This window comes from Hermetia illucens, chromosome 1 (assembly GCF_905115235.1).
Source record: "Hermetia illucens chromosome 1, iHerIll2.2.curated.20191125, whole genome shotgun sequence".
In the NCBI taxonomy this organism is placed as follows: domain Eukaryota; kingdom Metazoa; phylum Arthropoda; class Insecta; order Diptera; family Stratiomyidae; genus Hermetia; species Hermetia illucens.
This window is the reverse complement of record NC_051849.1, coordinates 52750145-52777842: the sequence shown is the minus strand read 5'-3', so window position 1 is coordinate 52777842 and position 27698 is coordinate 52750145. Positions and strand designations below refer to the sequence as shown.

General features: G+C 42.5%; 1 protein-coding gene across 1 annotated transcript; it reads left to right on the top strand.

Moving 5' to 3' along the window:
- Window positions 1-2471: 2471 nt before the first annotated feature.
- On the top strand, window positions 2472-23258 carry LOC119661174 (solute carrier family 12 member 8). Its single transcript, XM_038070391.1, has 9 exons — window positions 2472-2524; window positions 2651-2812; window positions 20846-21393; window positions 21454-21655; window positions 21712-21946; window positions 22011-22325; window positions 22491-22769; window positions 22834-23012; window positions 23099-23258. The coding sequence occupies exons 1-9, from the start codon at window positions 2472-2474 to the stop codon at window positions 23256-23258; spliced, it is 2133 nt and encodes a 710-aa protein (XP_037926319.1).
- The last annotated feature ends 4440 nt before the right edge of the window (window positions 23259-27698 follow it).

Genomic DNA, 27698 nt, shown 5'->3' with positions numbered 1-27698 from the left:
CTGGGCCCCTCTAGTTCTTCGAGCTGTTTATGGTTCGTTGAACTTCCTCTTCGGTAACATCCGCAAAATTCATGCCAGGCGTATTGGCATTGCCGGTGCCTTCGGCGGTGATCTAATCAGCATGATCAGCATGACCCCCAAAGTCCATCACAATACTCTTTCGCTTCCGTCACCGAGAACTGTATTGTCTGGAGGCTCTGTTGGGATTCGTTGAGAGATCAGAAAAAGCTCTGCTGGTTCCTCGCGTATGTTGCATTCTGGACAAGTCTGGAATGACTTTCGCCATACCATCGCAACCGATTGCATATGACAGAAAGTTTCTACTTTAGTGTGCCCAGAATTTCAACTACGGGTGTCTCACTGGGGATGCCATAGTTCCGGTAAACCCTCTGCACTTTATTTCTCACCCGTCTGCTGGCATTGCCAGTGTTGATCTGAATCAGTCTAGCAATGTGTTCCATGGTAGATCTCTTTGGTCACTCAAACCAATAACGCAAAAGCGAATCTTCTGACCCTGCAATCTGATAGCCGTAAGTGCACCACAATACACAAGTGATTATAGTTACAGCAGCGAGATATCAGCACACAACCGAGATGCAATCTCATCATTGATTTGAGATAGAATTCCCGGAGTTGCTGGAGATGCATAGAGCCTGAGAATACCTGGTCTATGCAAAGGATCCATATCCGAGAATTCTATACACCCTCTTTGGAACTCGTCCCAAACCTCAGCGGAAACCTCAGCTGAACGGTGGAGAAGAGTACTTGGCGAGTACTGAAATTGTGCCTGCAGTGCGGCGTGCAATTGTTGATGCCGCCGCCTTTACCCCATCGACTCTCGCTCACTAGTTTCCCTGATGACCTCAAGTCGAACACGCTCCCTCATGATGGCTGGGATTGTGTCGCTGCGAGTTATTAAGCGGTAACGTGCGCGAATTGCGGGAAACACTCGACCAATTTCTGGTGCAAAAAGGGGCGGTTAGATGTTGTACCCGCCCCGCTGTTATTTCGTAGTAGGAGCGGATGATGAATTGGTTTATTTCTTTAGTTCACTTCATCCGCCGCCTACGCGAACCTGCTGAAGTGGTCGCTATAGAGTGTGGCGGAACAGCTGCAGCAGGCGGAGCAATGCTCCTGGTCGTCGTGAAGCCTAGACGTCGAGCCGTCCCACGACTTGCGGTTTCGACGCCATGCTGTCCATTACGGGAGCCCAACTCTGTCACCAAATCAGACTAATCCCGCCGGTTATCCGTACCGGACGTCAATTTCCTTCTTCTTCTCATATATGTATTTGCATTTTATACCTAACTGCCAGGTGTGGTGATAGCTTCTTCAATGAATAATCTGAAAGACTGCAAAGTTCCTGCACTTTCCTCACTTACCCCCTGAGACGCTGCGGTGGCGTACAGACATTCAGACTGAAGCTATCCATTCCTCCTCCTTTCACAACCGGGGTTGGGACCGGCAATGGCGGAGTTATTAATATTATTATTAAATTTTATATATATTTGTGTATTAGCCTTAAGAAAAAATTTAAATTTTAAGCTAAGAAGAGAGCAATACAGGAGAAGCAATTAAGGAGGTTAATGACTTCCGAAAATTAGATGCATTGGAAAGTCAGATTGATTAAAAGACGGGAGCGAAAGGGAAACTATTCTAATATAATCTATATTTTCCAGGTGAGAAACAGCAAAAATTACTCAGAAAGCCCAGGTGAAATTTTTGTATGTAAGTAATTATTTACAATAAAAAGCAGAAAGATTTTGCAAAGAAATTTTTTCCATTTTGTCATTGATTTTGAAATTTTCGGATTTACATTTTATTTTCGTTTGGAAAACAGAGCAGGATAAAAAAAAATTGAATATAATTAGTACATAATTGTAAAATATTTATTAATTTATTAATTCTTAACGTTTCTCCTAGGCAAAGAGAAATCTAATTGGTTTTGGTATTAGATAAACTTCACTCAACTTCATTCCAAACCACTCTAAATCTGTTAGCAGATCCCACTCGTTCTTTCCCAAATGAGAGAAAATCTGTTTTTGACATTTTATTTTCTAATAAGAAATCATCCGAGGGTCGTTGTGTTCACGTCATGTCGGGTGTCAGGTGGCGACTTGTTTCTTGTGTTCACGTTAAATTTCGCTATCCTGAATAGATTACCGCTTGCTCCACTTACTCTGAGTATCCTTCCGCGACGGTTTGAAGTGTTTTCGTCCTATCATCGGTTCCCATCTGTGCGGAAGAACCATAACTCGTTAGCTCGGTCTGTTGTGTGTTGTCGACGTTTTTGTTTTCATCATCATCAACACAGTCGTCGGCAGCGGCGACTAAAGAAGAGATGATATCACTGCTATTAACTTTCTTAATTCGCGACTTTTGACGATAGTGACGTGCGTTCCATATCCAGTGCATCCGGTAGTGAGGGAGCTGCATCGCGAGGGTCAATAAACTTTCCCCGGGGGTGAAATATGAATGAGGACGACAGATCCAACTATCGACGACATGAAGTCGATTGGAACAGGTACGCATGGGCCCATGTACTTGTTATCTGCATGTCTATTTCTGTTTTCGCTCTCAGAACGATAAATTCAGTGCCCCAGTTTGTGACCAACCGCTAATTGCGTGTCTGCACGTTTACCTGTTTCAGATATGGCCTTGGCAGTGAGGACGACTATCAGTATCGAGCGCGACAACGGGGCGGCTCTGGGGGCTTTGTTGATTTGGGCAATGAGTATCAATACGGAGCAGGTGGACACCAAGCATCCGGCGCGAATGAAATCTTCGCCGACGAGCAAGGTGATAAGCCATGGTGAGTAATAAGCCTTTGATTTCCCTTAAAATATGGTGGAAACCACCTTCGATTCCTTGCGTGGAGGAAAGGCGTCACAATCTATTAATATCCCTTCATGAATATTCAACGGTCGAACAACTAATCCTTCTGGTGGAGAAAACATTTCACGCTCCATGCGCTGCACTTGTTCAATGTTGTCCGCAGTTCGTCGGCATTTATTTCTATTGTTCAGATAAGCTTTGATATTGCTCGCGACCTTGTATTCGCTGCATAAAAAAAGTAATCAAATCTATTACCCCCGCGCGGGCGATTCGGAACTGATGTAGAAAGAAAGTGAATAGTGACCCCAAGGCCATGATGTATGGTTGGCTTTTCATTAATGATTTTCTGGGCAGTCACGGAAGCGACATGTAACGCTGGAGCGAGTTCTTTCGCTGCTGTTATAAATTTCCTTTATCGCTGGGATCGTTGCATGTGTAATGCATGGCTTTTTCCGATAACTAAGGTTGATAATGAGTTTGATTTGCAAGTTCGTATAAAAGAAACGCCTTTGAAAATAGCGCGAGATTCACAAGGAGATGTAAACGCGGCATTATTCTAAAAACCAAAAGGTTTGACGGGTCGTTGTAAGAACTTGAGAAATTCCAATTTTTCTGAAGTATGTATGACCAAATAAAGAAACCGCTGCAATAAACTGGTTTGATGACCTGGATGTTTCCATTCGCAAGCAAATATCACTTACGAATCGGGTAAGACAATTTTGATGGTCCGTGCTAGCAGAAGTGGGTTTAGACAAGTCTTTCGAAGTAGTTTATTCACTTAGTCAAATTTCAGAAAGGTTGGCATTTGCCGTATTTATTTATTTCTTTATTTAATGAGGACAATACACAGAAAACAAATTCCTTATTACATATTGTCCTCAGAGGAACGAGCAAGTGAATGGCTTATTTTACCCTTAAAATTAGAGAAGGAAATAGAGTCAAAGGACCCAAGCTGTAGGGCGTTGTAGCACCGACATAGCCTCGTGATCGGAGAGTGGAAGTAAATCTCGTGCTCCGCGAAGAGTACCTCAAAAATGTCCCCACTACGTGTATTGTGAGACGAGGCGATACGGAAAGTAACATCCGAGTAGGCGGAGCAGTCCATCAGACAATTGCAGAGTTTGAAAAGAGTACACATATCAAGATACAGCGTTGCTGTAGGGAGGGCAGATTGAAGGTGCGGAGTCGTGACGGATAATCAACCCGTGGACGGTTTTTTTGTAAAAGAGGGCCCGGGCGAATTTGCGTTGTACAACTTTAATAGCGCGGCAGTCACGAATGCGGAAGGGGGACCAGGCTACACAGCAATATTCAAGGATGTTTTTGACAACGGAATAGAAGGAGGAAGAGGTTAAAAGGCGCATCGGGGCCAGGTCCGAGATTAGGGTCAAGATTACCAGCGAGGAACTCAACCAAAGAAGGCGTAAGGAGAGGAGTGGCGAGAGATTCGGAGTAGTCTGCAGTTATAAGAGGTGTAGAGGGTGGAGGGCTCGAAGGAGAAAACACTGAAGAGAAGTAGGTGCAGAGAAGGTCGCAGGATTGTTGTGGGGAGTTGGCAGTGGAGTAGCCAAACTGTTTTAAGTTACAGCGGGCCAGGGCGGTTTCGACGTCCAATAAGTATCTTTTACGCGCTTTTCTGACCATTGACTTCACAGTAGAGCATATAGCCTTAAAGTAAGAAAGGTCGGCGACATTCTTAGAAGCCCGAAACTTCATGTTTCAAGCGAATGTTAATAAACATTTCCGTTGTGAACCAAGTTGGGTACGAACGTAGGCAGGGAGAGGAAGAAGGGACATAAAAGGAAGGGAGACCGGACAGGGTATTTTTAAAGGTGTTTAGAGCTTGATCACATGATGAGTTGCTTAATATATGTACCCAGTTAAAAGACGCTAAAGCTGAGTTCAGACCGTCAAAATTGGCTTTGTGGAAGTTGGACTGGGTTCTGAACAAGAGAGCTCTGCTTCAAATTCAACCGCGGGGTGGTGAGCGTCAGTTTTGACATACGGGGATGTGCAAGAAAATAAAGAGAGGTGGCGCTCGGGGAGTTTGGAAAGGAAGAGAGAGTGCGGCCCAAGGAGTTTTTGGTGGTATTGAAATTCAAGACAGAGCAAGTGTTCATAAAGGAAGAAAGCGGAAGGGAAGAATGGGAGAGGTTGTTGGGAGGAATTGGAAGACTAGGATGATTAGGTTAGTGGAGCATGGGGATGTTAAAATCTCCACAAAGCAAGAAAGAGAGGGAAGGGAATCTGACAGTAAGGATTTCAGACAAACTGTCAAACAATTCTTCATACAGGTAAGAAGGGCAAGCGCAGGGGACATATACACAAGATACAACAAACGGAAGTTGGGCGGGGAGACACGGAGAGCAACACAATCAAAAGGAAAGCCAGAGGAGGAGAAGACGAGTTCTTCGGGGAGTGTATGTTTTATTGTAATTAGGACCCCATCGCCGGTGGACTTACAAGATGCATCCCGGTCCTTGTCACAGCGGAAAGTGGAGTACCTGTCGGGGAGCTCGGAGTTTAATATGGCATCGTCCAGCCAGATTTTATAGATACAGACTGCATGGTGTTGCTAAGTCAGCGCGGATAAATTGAAGACCCCCAGTTTGGTTCTTAAACCCCTAACGTTCTGATAAAACAGACGGAACATGGATCCAGTTATATAGCTCGGCGAGGCAAGCGGGTTGCCCTGAAATTTACCCTTCTATTCTTGCACTCAGCACCTCAACTCTGGAATAAAGTGTAATTTCTTATCCCTTCTTAAGGTTGGTTTGATCTTTACTTCCATAAAGCTTTGCAGACCCTCATCATTTGAGTTTTCGAAATTTAATATGGATGGTCCTTTCTGGTTCCACTTGTAATATGTACAACTCACAGCTGTGTGTGGCCTATGATTCTCCTGAGAACTCTAAGTTGGAAAGTATTGATTTTCTGCTTTCCGGTCTGGTTCATTGTCCACACAACGTATCAAAGTTTTATATATTGTGAATTTCGTTTTCGTTTTAAAGGTGGCAGTAAGAGGTAGAATGTTTTGTTGGCAAGGACGATTCGCCATCGCTGCCGGCTTCTGGCAAAATGCCTGAACTGCCTTCACGATTTCACAAGAAGTTGGCACTCCTCCTCTACTGTAATGCTCCATGAAGTTCTAAGGTGTCCCACGAGTCGGCAATACTGGGATTGTGGGGCTCATTGCATTACTTGCAACGAAGTTATTAATAATAATCGTTGGCGCAACAATTCAATTGGATCAGGGCCTTAAAGTGTGTTAGAGCACTTCATTCAAGAAGGTAACGGTACACTACAGGATTACAGTACCCTGTAGGAGGCAATGTGGTTAGCAATGTGTTCGCCTGATTACCCAGATCTGGCTCAGTACTCATTTACAGCTGAGTCGACTGGTATCCGACGTCAAGTCACGATACAAACCCCACTGCCACCAGTGAAATTTGAACCGCGACTTTCCGTACGACAGCCTTGTGCCCTAACCACTCAACTATCCGGACACAAACGAAGGTATTGCACTTGCTGAATGTGTGATCTATCCACTGCCGCCGCTTCCGCTTTCTGAACACTTCCACGGTTAACACACCCGTTAGTGAGTCAATTCTTAGGATGCCATTTCCAATTTGGGGACGCTTTTCGTTTTCGACAGTCATTTTTGAATGTAATTAATTTGAATGAATTCGTTTTGAGAACTGCGGTACTCACTATTTGCGTTGCAAGAGCTAATTAGTAATGTCACTTGCATTAGTCGGAGGTAGGTGCACTCTTAGTGGCATTTAATTTTATGAATTTCATAACCCAAAATATAGAAAGATGCATACGCTAATTGCATAAACTTGAAGATTATGCGTGCATATTTTACGTAATTAAAATCATACAATTGATGCCGCTAAGTGCACATACCTCCGGCTTAAATTCAATTTTTATGAATGGAAGCCACACGACTAATGCAAGTGACATTAATAATTAACATTTGCAACGCAAATAGTGCCTTCCGCAGTTCTCAAAACTAATTCATTCAAGTTAATTATATTCAAAAATTACTCGAAAACGAAATAATAATAATAATAATCGTTGGCGCAACAATCCATATTGGATTAGGGCCTTGAAGTGTGTTAGAGCACTTCATTCAAAACTGTTGCGGTACACTACAGTACACTGTAGTAGGCCATGTGGTCAGCATTGCACTCGCCTGAGATTATTACCCTGATTTGACTCAGATACTCATTCACAGCTGAGTCGACTGCTATCCGATGTCAAATCACGTTGTATCCCACTGCCACTGGAAAGCGAAAAGCGCCGCCAAATTGCAAATGGCCTGAAGTATCAACAAACTATTATCTGTCACACATCGCAATAGGTCAATTTTCCGAACTTTTTCGCATGCCGCACTGCGCATCGGGCTATTTGTATATTGCTTCATACAAATCCGTGTAATGAACTTAATTTGACAGATCTCTCACTGCGTACGCACGTATTCGTTCCGCTGTTGTGTTTCCCGCTTGACAGTGGTGGTCACTTCATATGTACTAGTCCCATAGAGTTAGTACCTCAGAGAGAACACTGGCGCGGAACAGCATCAGCTTGATGTTAGTGTGTGTGTGGAGCAGCGAATGCAGATATTCTTTGTGTACAGTTTCGCCGCCCACAGAAACAATACTTCCTTGATATACAAATTGATCCTTGTCTTCGAGGTTCTATTCATTAAGGCAAATAGGAAGAGTGCGATGATCAGGCTGAAAACCTTGGTTTTGTTGGTGTTATCTTCAGTCCGACACTACTTGCTTCCTTTTCCAGATCCAGAGCCAGTTGGCCAAGAGTCCACGATTCGGTGGGATAGCAAGCAGATATCATCAGTATAGCGGAGGTGTTTGAGGATGGTATAGTCCATTTAACTCCTTTATTTCGTCCAGATAAAGCAGAATGAAGAACGTCACCAAAAACGAGAAGGACTTCGGTGTCGATTTCGAATTCTTCGGAGGTTTTACTTTGATGCAACACGTACCATTTAGCATCATCATGTTTCGCTCTGATAGTAGGTATTAGCCTCTCCGGAATGCCCCTTCTGTGTCGAGCATCCCAATTACACTTTCTGTTCACGCTGTCGAAAGCTTTCTCGAAATTGATGAAGAGAACATGAAGCGATGATCTAAACTCCGTACACTGCTCCACAATGATCCACAACGTGTTTACGTTGTTGGTGCAGGAGAATCCATACAGGAAACCAGTTTGCTATCTGTCGATCAAGACTTCGAAGTATTCATTGGTTTGCCCCAGGATTATTTTAACTAATATCTTCTCAACAGTAGGAATAACACATATTCTCCAGTAGCCATGGGCCTTAGATGGCGAAGGCTTACGAGCTGTGCCAAGCAAAGGCGACTTTGGCCCGCTTATAACATAGCCCGATCACGAGAGCTCCTGTGCCAGACGCTAGTTAATGCATTCAAGATTACGGCGGTCTGCACAAGGCACTAGTCCATAGGGGACCATGCCGCCAGGCTCGGCATACCCTACAATTCATATTGCTGAAACTACGGAGAATTAAGGGAAACCCTCGTGCAATTTCTTCTGCGATTGCCCAGCTCTAGCTAGAGTCAGGCTACGGACACTGGGTAAACCACTCTTTGGGGACTTCAGAGTGATTTCTAGCTGCTACCATCCCTCCAGTTGTTGCACTCAAGACGGGTGAACTTTTTCGGAGTTTTATCGATCCTTCTCTTCTTTGATTCGTTGGAAAAGGTTTCACATTGCCAAAATTTACCAATGAGTGAAAGTAATAACTCTATAGAAACTGCGTGGGCTGCGTGAGGAGATCGTTCAGGCTAGCGGCTTTACTTTGCTTGAGCGCGTTGATTTCAAAGATAATTTGATTTTTTAAGCAGTCCATATCCGCATGTTATAATGCTTTGACTTGCCAAAATCATTCAAAACGAAACCGGATGTTATACGTTTCAGAAACGTGGTGAAACTGCTCACCATGGTAGGAAAACCTACTGTTCTCACTTCTCACAGGACCATCGAAAGGTTTAAGATTATCTGCAAGCTCTTTCGTAACAAAGGAGTTTTAGAACGTCGCGCTTAAACCAGCACGCAGTCGACAACAGAACTCTCTGCTCCTGATGTTTATCGATCCGCCATCACGTTTCTGCTGCGAACCAAGTCGATAACTTCACTTGCACCAGACACATTTGTCCAAAAAGGGCTGGACCGATCCGAACGACATTTGGTGGGCATATGGGAATTATGAAATCCCACGCATACAATGGGTGATATAAATTTAGGTGGAGTTTAAAGGGGGACTCCCCATATATGCAAAGGGGGCATGTAAATATTTTTTCAGCGTAAATAGTCATATGGGGTATCACCGGAAAGGTCTCGATTAGTACTTTCGACGTAAATTGTAGAATGCGCGAGTAAGGTGTCAAAATGTGCACACTTAAAGTGAGATAGCACTAATTTTCGAAAATTAACCAAAACAAAAATCTGGGAAAAATCCTAGACCTCAAGAATGGTACGTGATTATTCTGTTGGAGAACTTCTGATATCAGAAATCTTTTCCGGCATTCGAGCTGATTACTTGACTACAGTACTCTACTGAATATTCGCTTTACTTGTACTGTATTGTGTAAAATTTTGGTGTCCTTGCCAATTGTCATTACTAAGATTTTTTTTTTCAAAATGATTTTTGTCACACCACCTAAACTTTGTCGTTTTGAAAATAATGATATCGACTTAGCGTTCTGGCAGTTATCTCTCCCTCCCTCCCTGCTCTGACTTCATTCGGCTTCATCCATCCTGTCTAAGGGGCTACTTTAGTGTTAAGCGCGGAAAACAGTGTATCGTTTTAAAACTTATATATAAAAAGACTATAAAAGCTATCAATTTGAAATAAAATAACAAAGTGGCATCCGCAATATCCAGATATTGCATCGTGAAAACGCAAAGAGGGCGAATCACCCTATGCTACCTCGCGCACAATAAAGAAAAACATGAGAAATAGATTTTATAGCTGATTTTTACCTTCGAAAACAAAAGTAGATGTTAACAAAATATTTTACACAATTTACAAATTTTTCTTGAAGAAAAAAGAAAAAAAAACAACCCCTTAATCGAATTAACAATATCATTGGGTTTCTTAATTTTCTAACATAGTCCTTCTAATTTTTATTCTGGGCTTAGTGATTTCATCTCATTTCGTTGTCAATTTTCGAAGAGTAGCCAACAGAGTCGGTTCTCAAGTTGAATTTCGTTTTTAATCTATCTAATGGTAGATACCATTTTTCTCCTGATGTTCATTGATGACAGCTTTGCTTCCATTTTGACATCCCGTTCGAATGCAGTTCCAAAATCGTATTTCAGTATATCCTTATGCCTTCACATCTTCGGGCCTCTTGAAGATTCATATTCTCCATGTGGTCTTACCCACATCTAGACCAATAACGCTGTCGTTTGGTCTCCTCCATAGCATTGATGATGCTTGAGTGCTCATCGCTTACTCCATTCTGATGCACTAAAAGATAATAATAAAAATAATCCTTGGCGCAACCATCCAATTGGATCAGGGGCTTGAAGTGTGTTAGAGCACTTCATTCAAGACCGTAACGGTACAATACAGGAGTACAGATCATGGAGAAGGCAATGTGGTCAGCGTTGCAATCGCCCGAGATTATTCCTCCAATTTGATTCAGATACTCATTCACAGCTGAGTCGACTGGTATCCGACGTCAAATCACGATACAAATTCCACTGCGACCAGTGAGATTTGAACCGTGACCTTCCGTACGACAGCCTTGTGCTCTAACCACTCAGCTAGCCGTACATAAAAAGATGCCGTTTAATTTTCTCCTTGGTACTACCATCAACTTTCGTGTGACTTCGTAATTTTCACCTTTCCAAACTCTGTTTAAGCGTCCACTCTCCAGTAACAGACTCTGCCATTGTGAACAGTGAATTTTCGATATACCATATGGATTCAGATTCGTTTTGTCATGCGTCGTCCTTCGATATTGCTTTTTAAATAAATAATCTCTCCTGATTTTCACGCTTGCCATCACTTGCTGCGGTCAATAGAGCCTTCAACCCCTTCCGTTCATCGATCTGTTTCCACGATTCCACAGTCAGCCAGATCTTCTGACGCCCCTTCGGGATGACGCCGATGACCTGTATAACACCCTAGAAAAAATCATTTTTAATGGCAGTCTAATTCTCATCGATATTCTCTGGCAGGTTACTCAGTATGTTGGTCGTCCGATCCCTTTGATCTGGACCAGAATGTTGCAGTCAGAGGGTCTGCCAGAAACCGTTTGACAGGAACAACTCGACGCCGGATTCGCGTCTGCTTTCACTTGGCTTTCCAGAGTACAAAAGCACATTGGCATTAGTGTGGCGAGAGGGAGAGAGGTACTCTCCTGAGTCGCACAATCTTACTTCGCTTAAGCTTATGTTGTTGGAATTTTCCCTTGAATTGGAGAAGGTGAGCGTTTTGAGGATCTCAGTATATGTTTAACCACTACCGTTCTCGAGGAAAGTGTGTATATTGCAGACCACAATCATAGCCCGTTTTCGATAACCAAAGGTAGTAGCCGTGAGGTCAGTCGCTCTCCGAGGAGTTGTTGTCGTTTCACTAGTAATAAAGTTGCAAAATTTGCAGATTGATGTCAAATCGTTTTGTGTAAATTACTAACGAAACCTTTCATTTGAAGCCGTACGGTTATATTCGGAAAAATAGATTTGCATCCCTCCTTTGCGTGTAGGGGGCCCCCTTCCCTAAAACTCCACACAAAGTAGTTTCATAATCTACCTACAACTATCAAATTTCATCCCTATAGTCCACGTGACAGACAGACAGACAGGCCGACATTTTCATATCTGGTATTAAAGTTTCTGAAAAATCACAGGTGTGGTTTGCAGAGTAGGATGCCTACTTTGAAACGAAGAAAGCTAATACACTACAGTAAGCGGAAATATATGTAAATATATGGTTGGCCTTCACCCCTTGGTGGGGTATAGCGCGTCAACCACACCTACGAGCCATCGCTCGCGGTTACCTGAAATTCGCTGCAGCTCCTTCGCATGAGTTCCCCAGACGATCGCACTCGTCCTCTACTGTTCTGCGCCAAGTACCCTTGGGGCGACCCACTCTTCGACCATCTTGGGAGAGTGGATTCCACTGCATGGCATATCCCGCAATGCAATTGTGGCCTTCCTGCCAAGCCTGTGCACCGACCAAGTTCTTGCTTGGGCTAGTGTCAGGCCAGCGAAGATACGACGCAGACAGGTATTAATGAAAGCTTGGAGCTTTTCAATAACAGTGGAGTTCACTGTTTCCATGTGCTACTCCCTTATAACAACGCAGAAAGAACACTAATACGGAACAATCAGGACTTGATCTTAGTTTTGAGATAACTGCATTTCCAGATTTTAGGCAGGGCAGCAAACGCTGTTAATTCGTTGGGCAATGTCCAGTTCCGTCGGCAGAAACCACGCTTTCTAGATATACAAACTGATCGACGTTTTCGATGTGCTGCCCATTAATGCAGATAGGGAGAGTGGGATAACCCGTCACATTGAAAGCCTTGGTTTTGTTGGTGTTTATCTTTACTCCAAATCTACTTGCCTCTCTTTCCAAATCCAGGGCCATTTGGCCAAGGTCCATGACCCGCGGGGAGAGCAAACAGGTGTCGTCCATCAGTCGAGGGGTTTGAGGAAAGATGTAATCATCCATTGAATTCCTCTACGTCCTCCGGACAAGGCAGCATGAAGAACATCACCCAAAACGAGAAGAAATAATATTGGTGACAGGATGCAGTCCTGGTGGGCTCTGCTTTGGACCTCGAAATCCTCCGAGATTTTACCTCGGTGCAGCACGTGACATTTTGCGCCATCATATGTCGCTCTGATAATAGCTATTGGTTTCTACGGAACGCTACTCCTACGCAGAGCAGTCCAGATACACTCCCTGTCCACGCTATCGAAAGCTTTCTCGAAATCGATGAAGAGCAGGTGCAACGAAAATCTAAATTCCGTGCACTGTTTCAAAATGATCTGTAGGGTGCTGATGGGGTCAACGCTGGAAGAACCGGAGCGGAAACAAGCCTGCTCTCTGTCCATCAAACTTTCGAGATGTTCTGTGTTATGTTTCAGGATTATTTTAACTATTATCTTTGCGACGACAGGGAGCACGCGGATACCCCTCCAACTGTCACACTCAAAACGGGTGTCCTTTCTTGGAATCCGAACGATTATCCCCTTCTTCCACTCTCTGGGGAAGGTCTCGGATTCCCAAGATTTCCGTACGAGTACAGGCAACAGTTCTGGAGTAACTGCAGGTGCAGCGATAAATAACTCGAAGCGTAAGCGCAAACATCGCGGATTGCGGAAAATTTTGTCGGGGAGTGCCTTTATCTGAATCCGTGCGCTCTTATTCTAAAAGCTTGAGCAGTGTGGGGATTGTGTGGTAGATATCTCGTGTATCTAAATATGCTTAGATTTTTCAGAAAAAAAAATGGATTTCACCTTGTCTTATCTAGTTACGTCTATGCTGAGGAGAAAGTTCTTGGGATTTCATGGCGAATATTTATATGACCTTCGAGAGAAGTAACTGTTGAAATGCTTATCTATATTTTTGCAGTAGTTGATTCATGATTGCGTAATCAGAGCAAAGCGATTGAAGGACATATTCTGTTTCTATTAGCATTTTCATTAATACAAATAGAGCAGATAGCGATATTAATTTTTCGTGTATATAGAGTTGATTTCTATACTCTTTCACTGAATTTGCATAGATTTGAATACATTGCAAAACCGAACTCAATTAAAATGCATGTGATTATTTATTTATTTATTAGGTCCGCGAACTTGGGAGAATTGATGAGGTTTACAGCAGTCGATAGAAGAATTTCTCTATTGAGTCATTAGAAGTTATTATCTGGCCGGGCGCTACTCATTTCTATTGGACTCGCTTGATTATGTGTCATCGTATCAATGATACGCGTGATATAAAGATATGAGCTCGAGTCGGATCGAATTAGTGCGTGATTCATTTCCACGTCAATATGCATACTCTCCTATTTTATGTATTGTCTCTAAAGGCATTTCATTTCTTAGTTCTATCGATTTACCCCTTCAACTAAAACACCAGCAACTTTTTCAACGTTCGGAAAAAAAACCATTAAATTAAATTCGGTATAAGATAAGACAATCTCCAATTTGTATCTGAGATAAGAAGTTTTCCTAGTACACTCTTGAGTATAATATCCGTGACGAAGGAACAAGTTATGTATTTGACATTTATTTGAAATCTTTGTGTACACAAAAATTATCGAGACTGCAATTACATAAGAAGAAACGAATTATTTCCAAACGAAACGGAAATGTAAACATATTTTCATATGAATATATGCTTTTGGCGTTGCCATGCGATATTAGATCTTGGTCCCAGCAACTTACAGATAGCTTCTTCTCCATTGAACGACTGAACCTACCAATTAGAAAAACTAAATAGTAAATTATTTGGATGGCGTTTTTCAGATGGGTTAACACCTTTCCATATGTTTTTACGTTTTAATAAAGGAGGAAAATTTTATACATTATTTTACACTTGTGTTTCGAGGGGTTTTGAGATGGCCTTGCGCGGCGAGAGCAAAACGTAATCCTATAGTAAAATTCATTCTTTTCTTTTCTTTGAACTAAGTTGCAGAAAAATCTCTATAAAAGCTATAAACTTTTCCCATTTTTCGAGTCCACGGACCCCTCCGAGTTTCTACAGAACACGACTGACTGTGGATCTCCGCTCTAGACCGCTGGTCGTCTTTTTGTTTTGTGAAAACTCGAGTGCTTAGCCTAAAAGAGGGAACCGTGGATCAAGCTTGTGGAAGAAAGTTTCTCTTCAATCGGTCTGGTCTGTCATCAAGTGCGGATTCAGGACTCCTTCAATCCCTAAATAATAAATTCAATTTGGCCAAGCTTACGCTTTCGGAATATATATCACTTCCATCTCAAATTAACGGCATTCCAGATGAAATTAACAATTTGCCTAAAGTTACGCAATAATTTGATCATGTAAATTTGATTTAACATGAATTAGTGTGTAATTACCACTTTCGGTCACGCTGCTCTAAGGGCAACTCTTCAACCTTCCTGGGATAGTAAAATCCACTCGCAATCTAGCAAAAAAAATATTACTTTGAGTACATCATCATCATCATCAACGGCGCAACAACCGGTGTTCGGTCTAGGCCTTAACAAGGAACTTCAGACATCCAGGTTTTGCGCCGAGGTCCACCAATTCGATATCCCTAAAAGCTGTCTGGCGGACTTGCCTATGCCATCACTCCATCTTAGGCAAGGTCCGCCTCGTCTTCTTTTTCTACCATAGATATTGCCCTTATAGACTTTCCGGGCTGGATCATCCCCATCCATACGGATTAAGTGATCCGCCCACCGTAACCTATTCAGCCGGATTTTATCCACAACCTGACGGTCATGGTATCGCTCATAGATTTCGTCGTTATGTAGGCTACGGAATCGTCCATCCTCATGTAGGGGGCCAAAAATTCTTCGGAGAAATTTTCTCTCGAACGCGGCCAAGAGTTCGTAGTTTTTTAAGGACTGGCAAGATCATAGTCTTGTACAGTAAGAACTTTGACCCTATGGTGAGGCATTTCGAACGGAACAGTTTTTTAAGCTGAAATAGACTCTGGTGGCAGCCAACAACCGTGCGCGGATTTCATCATCGTAGCTGTTATCGGTTGTGATTTTCGACCCTGAAATTATCAACGGTCTCAAAGTTGTATTCTCCTATCTTTATTCTTCCCGTTTGACCAGTGCGGTTTGATGTTGGTTTTTGGTGCTGACATTGCCACCGTACATTTCGTCTTGCCTTTATTGGTGTACAGACGAAGATATTTCGCCGCCTGTTCGATCTGAGGGCAGTTTGTACGTCTTGGGTTGTTCTTCCTATGATGTCGATATCGTTAGCAGTAGTTGCGTGGACTTAAAGAAGATGGTACCTCTCGCATTTACCTTAGCATCATCCATCACTTTTTCTAGGGCCATTCCCTTGTCTTGTACCGTTGTTGGTCTCGAGGGTGATCCTGCTGCTTTTATCTGGCCTCGCACACTGGTCGAGGTCAGCCTAGTCAGTCTTATCAATGTCGTTAAGATATCGAATGTCTCGTGGACGTGTACAATTTTTCTATGGCTATGCTATCATAAGCGGCCTTAAAGTCGACGAAAAAATGGTACAACTGATGTATTCAATAATTTTTCCATTGTTTGCTATACAGAGAAAATCTGATCTGTTACTGATTAATTTGGAGTGAAACCTCTTTGGTATGGGCCAATGATATTCTGGGCGTAGGATAGGTAGGTAGGTATCAGTGGCCGCTCCGAGGAGCACAATTAGCGCTTTGGTGCGCCGTTTTGATGTCACAAACTCCTAAGACCGTGACTGTTGACTGGGAGCAGGGAAACAGAGTCGAGCCGGCTCGGATCTTCAGAGCCAGCCCGTAGCATTCACGAAGGAAAGCAACTCTCCGACCCTGCAGCTAGAAATCTCTCTGAGGTCCCCAAAGAATGGTTTACTCAGTGTCCGCAGCGTGACTTTAGCCAGAGCTGGGCAATCGCAGAGAAAGTGCATTGGGGTTTCCCTTCCTTCTCCGCAGCTTCGGCAATGCGAGTTGTAGGGTATGCCTAGCCTAGCGGCATGGTCCCCTATGGGCCAATGCCCCGTGCAGACCGCCGTAATCTTGAATGCATTTGCACGCGTCTGGCACAGGAGCTCTCGCGATCGGGCTATGTTATAAGCGGGCCAAATTATCCTTGACTTGGTACAGCTTGTAAGCCTTCGCCATCTCACGCCCGCGACTGCTAGGTAGTGCGAGTAGACTCCGCCCCCGACAGCCGCCAGCGGAACACCGACTGTATTCGCCGAGGGACTGCCAAGAGCAAAGCCTTGCCTGGCCAATCCGTCAGCCCGCGCATTTCCCTCTATGTTCCTATGCCCGGGAACCCAGAGGAGAATGACCTTGAGTGTGTCGCCCAGATGGTTGAGCGCGTCATGTTCTGGGCGTATGAGGCTATCCGTGGTGGATCACTCTTTCTGGTCCCACCATATGCACAGCAATGTTTGGTCGTGGGTGTTCCTCTTTGACTGGGATGTTGAAGGCGGACCTTGCGAAACCCATGTTTTTTTGCGCCTCGGATTGTTTTGGTAAATCCAATATTCGTCACTCGTTACAATCAGATGCAGGAATTGCTTTCTTTCATGCGTTTCAGGAAGCAATTCGCAGATTTGCAGACGTCTTCCAATGGCTCTCTCAGACAATTCATTTGGTACCCATTTCCCTCCTTCTGAATATTTCCCATGGCTTTTATGCGCATCAGATGCAATCGATGATCGGTCGACCCTCAATGCATCAGCAAGCTGCTGTTGTGTCTGACAGGAATCTGCATCAAATATTACTTGCAATTTTGTATCTGTGAACTTCTTTGGTCGTCCATGGTCTTTATCTTCTACACTGAAGTCGCCATTTTGAAACAGGTAAAATTACGTTTGGTACATGTATACTGTTGGAGCATGATCACTTTTTGCTTTTACAAGCAGTCGAAACGATTTCGACCACTTTCCTTAAAAAAATAATGGAGTAACACTTTTCGCAAACGACGTTTTACAGGCACAAAACTGGACATTTTCAACACGATACAAACACACTGCCGACACGATAAAGAAATAAAGTCTAACGCAGTTGACTAGCTGACATATAGGCCTTTCGGATGCAGTATTGTTACATGTAAGGTTCAAAGCAGTTACAAAGATATTGCTACTTACAATGCGAATCGTTATTTTCACTTACGTAATACTTTCTCCCAAATCGAGTAGCACTGTCACACGGGAGATCCAACGTCTAGCGCCCTATACACTGCTCTATACAGATGATGTTTTCCTAGCGTCTAATATCAGAGATGAGCTCGCGCAACCTGTCCAAAAATGGAATGATCGCCTCAAGCAACATGTCTCTCAGATTGAATCCGAAAAAAACTGAAAAAGGCACTATTACTGTCAGTGGCGGTGACCTGCTCAGAACTGAGCGATTTAAATATTTCAGGTCAAGGCTATCTGAACTGCGCTACGAAATTGCTTCATGCATTAGGGCTTGGTGGCAATGGTGTTCCACAACTGGTGTTCTTTTTGATTTACGCATCAACGAACGTCTCAAATCTGAAATTTGCAACAGTTTCGCCCGGCTCTGAGTGACTATAAAGGGCAATGAACGGTGTCTTGCGGTAATGGAGACGAAGATGTTACGTTGGAATAGTGGCGTGACACGCCTTGATTACATCCGAAATGAAGATATCCGCGATTGATATGGGGTTGCACCGATCGTGGAAAAATTACTAGAGAGGTGTCTTCAATGGTCATGTAATTCACGCTAGCGAGAATTCATACGCCAAGATTGGTCTAAATATCGAAGTCGATGGATGGGGATTCGAAAGCCTCGCGACTGCATCCAAATCAGGCCTTTGCTAGAACAAAATGGCACAATCGATTACGACGAGCCGACCGCGCTTGTGAATGGGACAAAGGTCAAGAAAACTAGTCGGGAAACCGGAAGATGAACGGTATGAGAGGTTTTGTGTATTTCTTTTATAAAAACATTTGAGAGGATATTTGTCCCATTAGTACCTAGCACTTACTATATGCATATATTATGTGAGAATATTCACCTTTGTGTGATACTGACATTCAAACTCTTAAATTTGCATTGAAACGACAACTTTGACCTATTATAACTTCGTTAGTAATAGTGGGATTTCCACCAAACTTGATAGGGTCATGCTCTATGTTGTAGCCTACATTGCTATAATTTCGTGATTTTAGGACGAATTTAAGGGGGGTTGTGCAGTCAGTTACTAAAAATTATAGTAATATATTATTAATTTTATTTGAACAGATATGGGTATTTCGCAGCCTAGGCACCATATAGTAGGGTATATTGAAGTAGAGTATCGGCTAGCTGCTTACCAGCTCCTGCTCTGTACAGGGAGCGGATGTTTCACAACACAATGCACAGATCGTTTGTCCGTTTTCGTTGCCAGATTCGTCGTTGTAAGATCTAACCAGTCTGGGGCTCCTTTTGTGACTTTGCAACAATTGTTTTCCATATAGTGCTGTTACCAATACCCAACCCAAAATCTGGAGGACCAGTTGGTACAGTTTGTCTCGTTTTTAGGCGCGGAAAATTCACTTTCACCTTTTTCCATCTTCAGCTTTCATTTAAAAAGAACTCCCAGTGGTAGGTGGAAATAGGGTTTTGTGGAAGAGCTGTTGATGTTAGTTCAGAAGGCATTCCCCAAGTTTTATGCTCCATGGTGGGTATTAATCCACGTTTTTATCCTAGGACTTATACTACCCTTCGAACCTTTAATGCATGATCATTTTAAAACTTTTAATCGCAAGACGCTCTCACCGTTTAGATTTTCGGAAATGTTAAAGCACATCTAGATATTTGCAATTGTTACACAGAAATGCATTGCATGGCTCCGTCATATACTTGATAATATAATAATAACAATAATATTGCTAGTTGAAAACTTTATTGTTTTATGCTAATGCGAAATATTAAGGCGCCGCACCTGAATATTTGCTACTTCGACTCGTACGGAAATACTGGAGTTTGAGGTCCAAATCGGAATCCACTAGGGTTGCATCTTGTTAACGATATTAGTTCTTCTTGTCCATCGGTGAAGTTGTACATGCTACTTTGCCCAAAAGACGTGGAGGAGTTCAATGAACTGTGGCATTATTCCCCAAATACCTCGATTTCATTGATGACATTAGTCAAATGGTTTTGGAGTCGGAAAGACATTGGAGTCGGACTCAAAGTAAACATCAACTCTCAGTTTGATGGCTCGATGCTCTCTCAATATCTGCATTAATGGGCTTTCGCGGCCTTGTCTAAAATCTGAAAATGCAGTGACCTCCACTGTCACTCAAAAGTTCCAAGGCTTCGTGAATACCTATCTGCGACGTATCATTGGGATACGCTGGCCTAATACTATTTCAAACAAACAGGTCAGTCACCTGCAGGCGATGTGATGGGAAGGCGAAAGTGCAGTGGATAGATCACACATTAAGGAGGGTGCTGGCTACGTCATGCAATGGAACTCATTTTTCCAAGATCCACTTGGCGAAGAACAGTAAAAGAGGAGTGCAAGTGTCTTAGAAAGCTCTGGTGGAGTTGAAGCGCATTTTAACGGACCACGTACGATAATGTGTAGGTAAGGTTGACGCAGTATATTCGTACCAACGGATGAATAGCAAAAACAAATATATATATATTTGCCAGGTCTGAGGGAACCCCTAGAAATAGAAGAATATTTATATGTACGTTTGTAGTTTGTATGTCTACCATACGCCCTCTAGGACCTTGCAGCAGAAAGTCGCGCTTCTTGCCTTAGAATTGGGCATTCGATGTGTTCTCCAGGTTAATTTACGACTCGTATTAGGACTTTCAGGAATTAATAAAAATATGTGTATAAATTTGGAAAATCACTTGGGAAGCAAAGGCTACTATGAACCAAGTCCATTTTCCTTCTTCATTTTTGTTAGGTTGTACTAAAGTGTTAACGGACCTGCACGCGTAATTTTTGTGGCTTCTGTGTCACATTATAGTTCCGGCCGTGGTTAACAATAGTTAACTCCACGGAGATATTTGAAGTCCTTTAGCAAGTTAGCTCATTACAAGTCTTCCATGAGTTAATCTATGCGTTAGATGACCTTCGAAATTAAATGTAAGGTCGCCGATTACAGATATTGGTCCATTGCGATGAGACGCTTAAAATCATTACATATTGATCCACATTTTATAGTAGGGTTCTTGCCCTCTGATTGAGGTTACAATTGGAGGATTTGGTGGTTGGTAGGCTAGTATTATGAAAGATTAAAATCCATTCATAAAATAAAATTATGCAAGTGAAAAACGGCCTCCCTCTATTACAGGTGGCGCACAAATTTCTTCATATCACAACCCGTACTTTTCGGTACATGGGATGGTGTCTTCACTTCCTGCCTCATCAACGTGTTCGGTGTAATAGTATTCCTGCGATCGGGATGGATGGTTGCACAAGCTGGCGTCATAAACGCCATTCTAATTATACTCTCAACAGTTGTAATCGCCCTAGTCTCAGTTTTGTCAGCAGTAGGAATTTGTGAACGATGCCGAGTGGAAAGTGGTGGTGTATATTTTCTAATTGCTCACACGTTAGGATCACGTTTCGGAGGATCGCTTGGTCTATTATATTGTTTCGGTCAAGCTGTAGGCTGTGCATTGAATGTGATGGGTTTCGGTGAATCAATGGCCGGTTTAGTTGGACTTGAGGGCAACAAATGGGCGATAAGAGGATTCGCGGCAGCTGCTGTACTATTGTTAGGTGTTATTAATGTTGCGGGTGTGAAATGGGTTATCAAGTTACAATTCGCTTTGCTCATTGTTCTACTACTTTCGGCGTTGGATTTTATGGTTGGAAGTTTCGTTGGAGAGGATCCCGGTAAGCTTTTTGCAGATCTTAGGTGAGTTGTAATTTTTGATGAAAATTTTGCTTATTCAGAGCATGGATTTGATGGATGGACAAGTGAAAACATGCCGAAGAATGCATGGCCTAATTATTCGGATGGATATACGTGGTTTACAGTATTTGGAGTTTTCTTTCCAACCGTGACGGGCGTTTTGTCAGGCATCAATATGAGTGGTGACTTACGTGCACCGTCGACCGACATTCCAAATGGGACTTTAGCAGCTTTTGGTACATCGTAAGTTCTAGGACTATGTGAAAGTTCGATTTAATATCAATTCTCGTCTTCAACAGAACATTCCTTTATCTGGTTTTCGCCCTATTTCTGGGCGCTACTTGCCAAAGAGAAACCCTACTGAAAGACTTTATGATTGCTGTAAAAGTTTCAGCTGTTGAATTTCTATTGCTGGCTGGAATCTACGTTTCAAGTATGTCATCCTGCCTTGGGGCAATGTATGGAACACCACGCGTGCTGCAAAGTATAGCAAATGAAAATGTTATCCCAGGGATTGAAATCCTTGGAAAAGGGGTAAGTACTAGATCCACTACAACAACGGAGACCGTATCTAAATCAACACTTTGAAAATTTGCAGCGAGGTCCAAATAAGGTGCCACTCTATTCCATGGCTGTCGTTGCAAGCGTCACAATTACTTTCATTATTGTTGGAGACATAAACTTCCTTGCACCAATTGTGACAATGCCGTTTTTGCTTACATATGCGTGTATAGATTACTCCTATTTCGCTTTGGCACAAACATTTGATATTCAAAATAAACGGGAAGAACGTTTCCGCATTCAAGCGCAAAGTCCTTCATACGAAACCAGACGGTATGGAGCTACACAAGACTATCATGATAACGACTTGGATCATCTATTTCCGGAACGAACACGACATAAAAATTTACAGGTGGGTCGTTGTTATCGATTGATAGTTTTTCTACTCGATTTGATTTTAGAATGTAGATTCAAAATAACTATTTGAACAGAAGCCACGGAATTTCCTGTATCAATTTAATAGCCCAATTTATATCCCTTCTTGCATGATAGTTTTAAAGTCCACATCTCATTTTAGACTCCAACAAATTCACCGCAACACGCGCCTTCAACTAATAACCGACCACAACAAGAGACTGATGCAGTAGCTAATAATATAGGCAACAGTAGCACAAATCACGTCGATGAAGTCATTTTCCGCGATGGAACCAATAGTACAAACATTTCAAACGACAATACAGCCACATCGTCTGTAACGGCTGATGATGAACCAATTGCTCCAATTCGACCGTCGATTCACTCAAAGACGAAAAACTGGTATTCGGGCTTTTGTAATCGATGGGCATCGTTATTAGGGGTAATCACTTCCACGCTAATATTGAACCAACCATATGTGACGGAATAATCGTTCTGGTTTTCAGGCGTGCATGAAAATTGTTATCATGCTTCTGGTGAATTGGTATTATGCGATTACTTGCATCGTGACTGTGTTTATCGTTTGGTTCTACGTGGGAACGGCAAATCCTGCTGTGAAGCCAGGACTTACGGCCGAATTTCGGCTGTTCGTGTGGCTGAAGAGTATAGTGTTTCGCTGTTTTGGGTAAGTAAGGTCTACATTTTACAGTCAAAGGCCTAGTTATCAGACGAAATTTTTGATCGAATCAACTATTTTCCCTTATTCAACAGAAAACGCGTCCACGATTATGAGCAAGTCGTCGTTCAGCCATCTTGTACCTCCTTGAACGTAACCTCAGAGCAGCTAAATGAAGAGAATGATGACTTCTCGCAACGAAGGCGGTATCATCATTCTTCCGTAGTGCAGGGGCACTATGTGGACGAAATCTAGACACAAAATCAAACGGACAGTGTTTATTTTCTGTGGTTTTTGTTTTCTCTTGTGCATTTAGTGTTTCCATATTTTTTAAATTGACCAGAATTAAATTCCTATATTAAAAAAATTAATTAATATTTGAAACGTATTTAAATGAAGTGTTGATCACACCTAATTATGTATTCTATTGAGATTTTTTTCATGTAATTTATTTATGTATAAGTGTAAAAAAATACTATTAACTGTAGTCAAAAAGGAAATACGTTTGTTGTAATATTATATTTTAGACTCTAGGAATTGTATACACGCAAACAGACAACCATGAACGTTTAAATATGTAAAACCTTTTTAACAAGAATGAAGCAACAAATAATGATAATAAAGTTAAGATTTGTACTACAAATGTAATTAAGTGCAATTATTTTAAAGCAATAATAACTTTTGCTGCTTTTTTATTTTCGTTTTTGTTTGTAGTCTTTCCGTTGATGCCGCTGTATTCAAAATGCTTGGTTCTACCTTTCTTATCTAAATATCCCTGATTAACTATTCTTTGGAGCTGATAACCTGTTTTTATTGCGCAAGCATTTATCTCTAGGTGATTTGACTGTTCTCTAAAACCAAATAATTCGATAGTAAAAAGTGATAAGTGATCTTTCCATGATCGTTTGTAGGATTTGGTGACAAAAAATATCAACAAAGACGATTGCAAAGTTCGAAATTTAATTACTATGAAAGACCGGATGACATTTCTTTTAAAGTGAAGAGATTTTTGGAATATTCCCACGTTTTTTGATAACGGTATCAAAACAGTAGCTGTGCATGTTGAACCTGCTAATCAGCTCCCCTTAGTTTGGCTTCTGAAGCACAATGCTGGAATTACTCCCTTGATTATTTCATCAACTCGCTCCTTCGTTTTCGCCATTTTCTTGGGCACGCGCCCAATACTTTCAAAAAATGTTTGTGGCTGATCGATTTCGATCCAAAGGTAGAGGGTATTTTGCTCTCTTTTTGTTTAATTCAAAACCCGACAAAGTATTGGGCACATACCCAAGAAAAGATTGCATTAAACGGAAGGAACGTTGCTTCTCAAATTAAAACAATGGCGGGTGCAGGACCACTCATTCCTAAACAAAAATTAGTTGTATAAGCTGAAACCAGTCTAGGTGCAAACCTGGTGGTTTCGTGTAATATAATTCATATGTCAGGTTTTGAATTAAACAAAAGGCGAATGAAATGCTATCTGTAACCGCTTTCGGTCACCCTGCTCTGCAGGGTAAAAGCGAAAAACAACGTCTGATGAGGTCCCCTTTACCCTGCGATCGAAACCTTTTTGTTATACCTTCAAACTTTATACTATGGTGAATACCCCTAAAATTTACCACAAAAAAAACATGAGCAACAAAATGCAAACTCGCTTGGTTCGTCCCTTGATTGTTACTTAAAAAGCGGTCTCTTAGTCGGTCAAAACCGATCCCAATTCCCTTTGACAAAGGTAGGACGAATTACTGTAGTCTGAATGGTCGTGTAATTCAAAATATTCCCTGCCTGCAAAAAGCGACTAAAATGGATAGAAATATGTAGACTACCTGCAGATTTTCAATTCCTCCTTGCTATGGAAACGTTATTGATGCATCGGAGAAGTACGACCCTGGCTAATTATCTTGAGAAGGTAACTCAAACCTTCTCATGCCAATTGAATTTGGCCCGCAGCGGTGACTCTGGCCTTGGGGAAAAGCTCTTTAAGTTCCAATATTACCAAAGGCTTACCATTCCCAAAAAATAGACGAAGGAGATGATCGTCAAGATCCCAAGGATGGGACCCGCTTTGAGTGTGACAATTGGAGGAGTATTTGCGCGTTCCCTGCCGTCGCAAAGATAATGGCTAAAATAATTCTGGAATGCATCAAAGAACATCTCGAAAACTTGATCAATAGAGAGCAGACTGATTTCCGTTCGGTTCATATTGGAACAGTGCGCGAAATTCAGATTTGCACCTGCTCTTCATCGATTTTGAGAAAGCTTGCGATAGCGTGAAGAGGGAATGTAGTTGGAGTGCTCGAAACAGGGGGGGGGGGGGGGGGGGGATTCCGGAAAAACTAACAACTGTTTTCAAGTTCTTAAAGTTGTAGTCTGTCTCCTATCTTTATTGTTTTCGTTTGACCAGTGCGATTCGATGTTATTGGTTCTTTGTTCTTTGCAGCCCGAGATCTCGCGCCGCCTGCTCGATCTGGATGAAAGTAGACTACACCTCGGATTCTTCTTCCCATAATGTCAATATCGTCAACGTAAGCCAGCAGTTGGGTGGACTTGAAGAGGATGGCGTCTCTTGCATTGACATCTGCATCGCGAATCACTCCTCCAGGGGCAGGATAAAGAGGACGCATGATAGACTTAGACCGTTGTTGATGTTGAATGGTCTCGAGAATGACACTGCTGCTTTTATCTGCCTCGCACATTCATCAGGGACAGCCTAGTCAGTCTTATTAATTTCATCGGGATACCAAATTCTCGCATGGCTGTGTAGTTTCACCCTGGCTATACCGCCTTGAAGTCGATGAAAAGATGGTGCAACTGATGGCCATATTCCAGCAGTTTTTCCATCGCTTGCTATAGAGAGATAAAATGATATGTTGCCAATTTGCCTGGAGTGAGTCTCCTTGGTATGAACCAATGTTGTTTTGGGGGTGGTGACAGCATTTGTCCATCGTCTTCAGTTAGCGGGACCTTCAACCACCGATGTTTTGGTTGTTGAGCAGTTCATCAACCCATCGCTCCAATATGCCCATTCTGTAAGAAACTAGATTTCCCTCTTTGTCTCGGAAGGATTAGCATCGAGATGTACAAGGCTCTATCCTGCTGACTTGTTGGTAAAACTTACGCGCCTGGTACTCCCCGTACTTTTCGAGTTCACAGGTCTGTTGGTTCTCCCAGGCAGGTATTATCAGAGCGACAAAATGTCAAGTCCTGCATCGAGGTAAAACCTCAGAGGAATTTGAGGGCAAAACCAGAGCGCACCAGGGTTGCATCTTGTCACCGATATTATTTCTCCTTGCTGTCGATAGCGTTCTTCATGCTGCCTTGTGGGGAGAACGTGAAAGCCTTCAATGATTCATGATATTCTCCTTCAAACAGCTCGATTACATCCATTTGCTTGCCTTGGCCAGCTGGCTCAGGGTTTGGAAAAAGATAGCGCAATTTCTGCTGACAGTAGCACAGAACTCGATGTTGCCCGACGCACTAACAGCGCTAGATACGCTTTTGCTGCTTTGTCTAAAATCTGAAAATGCAGTTATTTCAACTTTAAGATCAAATTGAGACTGTTCTATGCTAATGTTATTTCTGCGTTGCTATATCGGAATCACCAGTAGAAAGTGCTACCCTTGTTAACCAAAAGCTCAATGTCATCGTAAACACTTGTCTGCGATTTGGCATCGGGGTACGCTTGCTTGATACAATTTCGCACGAAAAAATTCGTCGACGTACAAGCCAGTGACCCGATGTGTGTGATGTGTTCATCAGAAACCGGAAGTGAGCACATTAGGGAAGGGCGGCAAATCCATTCCTGGCTACATACCATCACTGTCCGTTCCTAGTAATATGCTTCTCGTTTTTTCGAGAAGTTTGTAGTCCACCTCGATTGGAAAGCAGTTTTGGAATAGTGGGTTTTTTGCGACCCCCCGTTGACACCGTCGATAGCCTTTTCGAAATCGATGGAGAGCAGTTGAACGGTGCTGCACAACGACCCAAAGTATGTTTATGTGGTCGGCGCAGAAGTATCCTAAGCGAAAACCAACTTAGTCTCTGTCTATTAAGCTTTAGAGGCTTTTGATTGTAACTAATGTCTTTACAACAGTAGGAAGCAGACACACACCCTTATAGTCGTAGCTTCTGCTTCCTTCACCAAAGCAATGATGAAATTCCAACTGAGTGCATTCCTACGGTGCTTCTAGCGATTAAGTTAATGCAAACTATTTAACGATTTTTCTTTTCCGCTAGTATTTACTTCCTTCCTTCAGCGCTATACATATTCGTATACACTGTTTCCGAAATATCAGATAATAGATAACAACGAAAAAGAAAAATCGACAAATTGTTTGCATTGATGGAATTTCTTTTGTCATGGCATATACTACTCTGAACTTATCGTAATTTTTCATAGTAATGGAACTGTAGTATGTCACGCCCGATCACAGTCATCAATAGCGTACTTCGCTCCTCGGGTTTCACCATCAATATTTTCTGACGGATTGTGTAAAGTTTGTGCAACAAGAAAGTTTTCCTTCTCGTTGGCGACAGCCCGTATTGAATTCGGAAAGAGGGAGATGAAGATGCAGTAGCGACCCGCAAGTGAAAGTAAGTAACCAATAGATGACGTCCCTTTCGAGGCCGATCTCACGATCTACTTTGTTACGTATATTCAGAAGAAAATTCCTGAATCTACTGCTGATTGCAATA

What these genes read in the sequence shown, in the direction of transcription:
- LOC119661174 (XM_038070391.1), top strand. Translation starts at nt 2,472, where the DNA reads ATGAATGAGGACGACAGATCCAACTATCGACGACATGAAGTCGATTGG. An exon ending in CACGACATAAAAATTTACAG is followed by an intron (nt 22,326 to 22,490) that starts GTGGGTCGTTGT and finishes ATCTCATTTTAG; the next exon opens with ACTCCAACAAATTCACCGCA. An exon ending in ATAGTGTTTCGCTGTTTTGG is followed by an intron (nt 23,013 to 23,098) that starts GTAAGTAAGGTC and finishes CTTATTCAACAG; the next exon opens with AAAACGCGTCCACGATTATG.